Consider the following 6437-nt stretch of genomic DNA (forward strand, 5'->3'; position numbering starts at 1 on the left):
TTATGTTCCACATCAGGAGACGAGTATGCGGCGGGCCTTTCAGCTTCCATATCCAACTCCACCAGCTTTCCAATGAGTTTGGTTTATGGCTAGCATGGATAATAGGATATCCCTCCTTTGGTGTATAAATCCCCTTCTGAGCCAGGCCCCAAATCAGTTCATCATCTGCGTCCCTAAGTCTCACATGGGATTCAATTAAAGCTGCAGTGTATCTCCTCCACTCCATATGCCACTGGGCTGGTATATCAAGGGCCTCCGTTGATAGCCACCCTTGCTGATATATTGATGTGTTTAATATGTCCCCAATCTGTGTGATGGTTGCCACTCCACTATGATTAAGGAAATCAGTCAAACCAGGAGAGAGGTTGTGTAAGTTGCCACATCCAATCCATGGATCGGTCCCAATGCGAGTAGACATACCATTTCCAATCCGCCAAGTTAGGCCACTTCTTATGATGGGGAGGGTGTGTATAACAACTCTCCAAATCACTGATATTCCTTTCCTGTTCTAGGCTGGTAACATATCTAGTCCATAACTGCACAGGGCTAGATATATTTATAGGTCACCACCTCTATCTAGAGGCTCTTTTGCTTCAGGAGAAGCCATCCTTGTTTAGCCACCAGTGCTTGTGCAAATGAAGAGAGGTTTTTGAGGCCCCAACCTCCCCATTTTTTGGGAGTTGCAATTCTGTTCCAATTGACCCATGCATAGGGTTTCCCATCCTTGTGTCCCTTCCATAAGAAATGACAACATACTCGCTGAATCCTTTGTAGAATACCTTGGGGGATCCAGGCCAAAGACATCCAGAAGACTGGGGTTGCTTCCAGAACAGATTTAATGAGCACCAGTCTACTAGCTTTGGACAGTAACTGATGGCTCCAAGTGTTTAATCTTTTTTCCACCTTGGCGATCAACCAGGTCCAATCTGCAATTTTGTATCCATCTGCTTTGATCCTGAAACCCAAGTACTTCAATCCATCCTCCATTATCAGGTTTTGGAAGGGGAAGTTATGGTGTGCTTGACAGGTCTCATGTTGAGAGCAAGCAGATAGAGTAATAGTGGATTTGGCCCCATTAATTTCCATCCCTGTTGCGGCACAAAATAGTTGCATCACTTTAGAGAGAGTATTGTTGTCTTGAATGCCTCCATCTAAGAATATCAGAATATCATCCACAAAAAGCAGATGTGTAAGTGTGCATTGCTCTGTGATCTTGAGGCCCTTGAGCCTTCCGACTCTTTTTTCTGAAGCAATCAGCCTGCTAAGACCTTCCATTACAATGAGGAAAAGTAATGGGGAGAGTGGACACCCCTGCCTGATTCCTCACTCCACCTGAAAGGAATGGGAGGTTGATCCATTGATTAAGGTTCCAAAGGATACAGTGGTGATACAACACATGATCCATTTGATGAAAGCTAGTGGAAAGCCCAAGTGAGTAAGGATCATCCTAATAAATAGCCAGTTGACCCTGTCAAAGGCCTTAGAGAGGTCTATTTTGAGCATAACCCCTTTAAGCTTCTTCTGTTTGATGGAGTGTAAGGCCTCTTGTGCAGTACCGATGGCCTCATGTATTTTTCGATTATGTAGGAAGGCAAACTATTCAGAGGATATGTTGTCTGATAGAATCGGCTTGATGCGATTAGCAATGATCTTAGCAATAATTTTGTACAAGCAATTACAGAGGGAAATGGGTTGGAAGTCGCTGAAGGATAGCAGGGAGTCCGACTTGGGAATGAGGGCTATATAGGTGGAATTTATAGGTTCATACATTCTGCCTGATGAGCGGCATTCCTTGATCACATTGAGTAGGTCCGGGCCAATAATGTCCAAGAAGGTATGATAGAATTCCACTGACCAACCATCCGGCCCCAGACTTTTGTCCTTCTTAAACCACTTCAGGGTACCCTCCAGTTCCCCCATAGTTACAAGTTTGATGAGGTCCTCCTCTGAATCTGGTTCCACAAATCTGGGGTAATGCCCCGCAATGCGAATAATATCAGCAAGGGTTGTGCCTGGTGGGGCTTTGAATAGCTGCTTGAAGTGAGTGGTCCCCAGCCTAGCCAACTGATTATATGTATTAGCAATCAGACCCTGTTCAGTAGGCATCTGCTAGATAATGTTGCTGGCTTTCCTTCCATTGGCATATTTGTGAAAGAATTTAGTGTTTCCATCCCCAGCTTGTAACCAAATTGCTTTGCTTATGAGTCTCCATGTTTCTTCTCGATCCAGCAAAATCTTGGATTTCTGGGCTTCCAAGTCCACAAGGTGAAGTTTAGTTGTGATAGAGGTGTACCCTCTGCCCCGATCATCCATTAGTGAGGCCAACTGATTTTCAATAACGCCGAGGGTAAGATCCTCCCTAGCCTTTTTCTCCTTGGCCCAATCAATGGATAATCTCTTGAGATTGACCAGGTTGCGATAGAAACCAACAACCTTCCTCTGATCATTTGGTAGGGGATGGGATTTCCAATAATCCTTAACTAACCTGAGATATTCAAGGTCCTTTAACCAGGTCGAGTTAAACTTGAAAGGAGCCCTAGGTTTTTTGAAGGAGCCTGCCACTTCCAGATAAATGGGGGAATGATCCGAGATCCCTCCAGTGCCCACCCATTGTCTGTAATTAGTGAGGGTAATGAATAGGTCTTCATGAATAAGAAACCTGTCAAGTCTTTGACCTAGAGTTGCTTCTCCAGTCCTTCTGTTGTGCCAAGTTGGCATCTTCTTGTTCATAGGGACATCAATAAGACTGTGTTGCTCCAGAAGTATACCCAACTGATCCGAGAGTGGATCCAGCTGTGAGTGGTGTCCCCAAGATTCTTCATGACCTATGGTGAAGTTAAGATCCCCCCCTATAATAGTGGAATGGTCTATCAAGGGGTTCTCTAGTATCTTTTGCCAAAAGTCTAGTCGACTGTGATTGGGTGCATAGATGTTCATAATATGGAGATTTCTTCCCAGTTCAGCTGAAAAAATATCCATACCCAGGAACCCATGACCTCCCCAAGCAGAAGTGACCTTGATGGATTGAGGGTTTATCCCAAGCGCTAAACCCCCTGATCTCCCAGCAGCATCCAGAGCTTGGAATTGCCATCTAGGCTTGATAGATAGGAGGGTCCTAACAATCTGCTCAGATCTACCTAGTGTTTCTTGTAGAAAGATAATATCACAAGGCTCACTGCTTAAGAGTCTCTTGAGAGCTAATTTTTTAGAGGGGCTAGCTAAACCCTTGCAATTGAAGGATAACCACTTCATGGGGGAACATTGCCAAGGGTGTCCTGTGCTCTAAGTACCCTTTCAATAGTGTTCTGTCTGCCCAGTGCAACATCAATCCCAACAATCTTGATGGCTTTGGACATCTTAGAAGGCCTCCCCCAGGAGGGTTTGTGCTCGACTTGAGAGGGAGTGATGCCTAATCCAAGTGACTCAGAAACCCGGTGGCAGGAGAGGAGGTTGTATGGATGAGAGCTTGAGGCAGAAGGGGAAATAGGAATGCCTTGGAGCCCCTGTACTCATACAGTCGGGGAGGGGGTGGTGGTGGAAAATATAGGCAACGAGGAATCAAGTGCACAGGTAATGGGGGAGGTAACCATACAGGAAGTAGATGGAGATGATGCCAAAGAGAAATTAAAATGATTAACATTTAGTGGAGAGGAAAAGGGAATAGAAACCGTACCCGTTGTAGGAGAAGCCACCACAATAGACCAGGATCTAGTCATAGGAGGGGAAGTAGGCGACATCTGGGAAGCATCAGATGGCTGAATAGTGTCCCCAGCCACTTCATTTGGACTATCCGGACCTCTGGGCTACTTGTCCACAATCGGGTCTTCTGTCTGGCAGTGCTTCATTCCCTTTGATGCAGGAGGAGTAGATGGAAAGAGCAGTGGGTAATCCTTGTAAAGGTGTCCAACCTTATGGCATCACCGACACCTGAATGGAACACCTTCATAATCAAGATTTTTTTTTCATGAGAAGTGCCTCCAGTGTAGGGTAATATTCTCCTCCAGACCTTCTCTCGTATCTAGATGTACCAGAATGCGAGCTATGGGGCCTAAGAATTATCCTTAAAATACATCCACTTTCACTCCATTCAACATCCACTTTCTCTCCATTCACACATTTTCTCACCTCTATTCCACCACCATGTCATCACATTAGCTTCACTTTCATCATTATATGGGTTATCCTTGTGTTTTCCAAAACATTATTAATTCTTAGTATTTTTAAGTGAATTTGTGGTTAAACTTTAGAAAATAATCTCCATATACTTATACCTAACAATTAGAATGAGTTTGTTGACATGTGTAGGTACAAAGGAAGCTTCCAAGGCATCTTTATGTGGCAATCTATGTTCAAATTCGAATTTGAGGAGATCATGGACCTCATGGAGGATAGGTGTTGAGCTTTGAAACTACATCTCTCCTACACATTTTCCTAGACTTTTTCCCCTCACCCTTACCCCATAAGCTATCAAAGAACATTACATATTGATTCTAAAAGAGAATTTAAGTGGTTTTCTAACTATGTTTTTGTGTTTGCTGTTTGACTTAGATTTTGCTCATTAGCTGCGGAATGCAACAACTTTCCGCAGCTGATTCAAATTTCCACAGTTGTTTTTGTTAAACTCTAGGTTGTAGGTGTTATAAGGCAAAACAAGGCACGTGGGCAAGATAGAAATGACCTGGACATGGATTAGGTCCTATTGGTTTAGCCAGATTCATTAAGGAAAGCCGTGGTCAACGGTGGTCAAATGGTGGTCCAACATAGGAGTCCTACGACAACTGGACTCTGTTTTCAAACACGTGAAGGATTCGTGGCCGTTCCTAGATCCCTGGGGTTATGTTGACACCTGTAGACTGCCCCACGATGTGAATCCAACAACCACTCTTGATAGATTGAATAATCTTGGCAACCAATATGCTAAGCTTACGGAAGCTGTCCTTTTACGTGTCTTTAGTTAAAGATGTTTCATAGGAAAACAGTTATGAATTTTTGTTATAAATAATGCGTTTCCAAACTCATAGAGTTAGTCTTTGTTAATGTAATTTTGTTGTTAAAATTTACTGTGCCGTGACACTAGTTCCATTGTGGTAACAAGAGGATTCTTCCTCTATTTTGAAATATAAAGAAGACTATGTTTTATATGATTGCGTGAGCATAATTCTGGACTGATAGTCTGTTGACCAAGGCCGTGCAGAGGGCCCCTGCACACTGAGGTTTTGTTTTCCTTATTGTTGTAAAGTTTTTATGCATTGTTTCTCTATTTCCATTGCACATATTTCATAGTTATCCACCTGTGTATATTTCATTTGCTATGGTATTAACATTTCATTCCTGTACATGATTTTTCAAGCTCTGTATATTGTTGTTAACACTGATCAGTGTGTGTGTGTCTTAGGATAGAGTAGGCCCGGGCATTTTCATACAATTTTTGCAATAACTAGTGACATGAGATTAGCCTCTCTGCTGACTTTGCTTTTCTTAGTTTTTTTTATTCCGGTTGTGCTTTGATTTCAAGTCTTATTCACTTGCTTTGTTAGTTAGTTTAGATATCAAACTGCTCATATCATTGACGTTATCTCCTAAAGCCATAGCTTAGACTACATGGCGAGCTATCGGACTATGAATGATGTGATTTGATTTTAGCTTTATTTTTCTGCAATTAGATATCAATTTCCTCATATCATTGACGTTATGTCCTAAAGCCATAGCTTAGACTACATGGCGAGCTATCGGACTATGAATGATGTGAATTGATTTTACTTTTATTATTTTGCAGTTTTTGACGTGTTTGAGTGCAGTAGCTTTTTTTTTTGTATTTAGATGAGCAGCAGAAGTAGTGATTGAAGGATCAGTAGTTCATCATTTATTTGATTTTACTAGCAGTACATTTCCATTCTTGTTTAAATGATAGTTTCATTACTAGTATGTTTTGAGATCCTCTGAAGTGTTAAGCTCTGGAAATTAGCATAAAGGACATAATTGCCTTAAAATCTATATCCATACTTACCTTCTGAAGTATTCTTAAAATTTAGGAATAGGATTTCCATTCACATTAGGAGATAAACGAAGATAAAACCCCCAAAACAAAACAAAAATTTAAAACAATAAAAAGTAAGAAAGAGGTTGTCTTGCACATATAGTGCGCCACACTTCGTGAGTTTATGACTCCCGGTCGATAATTAATGTAGCAATTTAGGACATACTAAATTGACTAAACATTTTGGCGCCGTTGCCGGGGAAGTGTAACTAGGTAGCTGATCTCTTACATAAAAAAAGAAGGGAAAAATTGATAACTTCTTGAAGTATGCTCTCCTCTTGCACCTCGTGTGATTTGGAGGATCATAAAAAGAGTTATTAGTTCAATAATTTCTTGATTATGCTCTCTTCTTGCACCTAGTGTGACCTGGAAGATCAGAAAGAGAATTATTAGCCCGACT

General features: G+C 41.8%; 1 protein-coding gene across 1 annotated transcript; it reads right to left on the reverse strand.

The window, feature by feature from the left end:
• Positions 1-2109: 2109 nt before the first annotated feature.
• On the reverse strand, positions 2110-3252 carry LOC149225170 (uncharacterized). Its single transcript, XM_089379883.1, has one exon. It carries the CDS (start codon positions 3250-3252, stop codon positions 2110-2112), a length of 1143 nt encoding a protein of 380 aa, XP_089236009.1.
• Positions 3253-6437: the final 3185 nt, after the last annotated feature.

This window comes from Pinus tabuliformis, chromosome J (assembly GCF_031772625.1).
Source record: "Pinus tabuliformis cultivar Carrire ecotype Pingquan chromosome J, CPIR1, whole genome shotgun sequence".
Classification (NCBI taxonomy): domain Eukaryota; kingdom Viridiplantae; phylum Streptophyta; class Pinopsida; order Pinales; family Pinaceae; genus Pinus; species Pinus tabuliformis.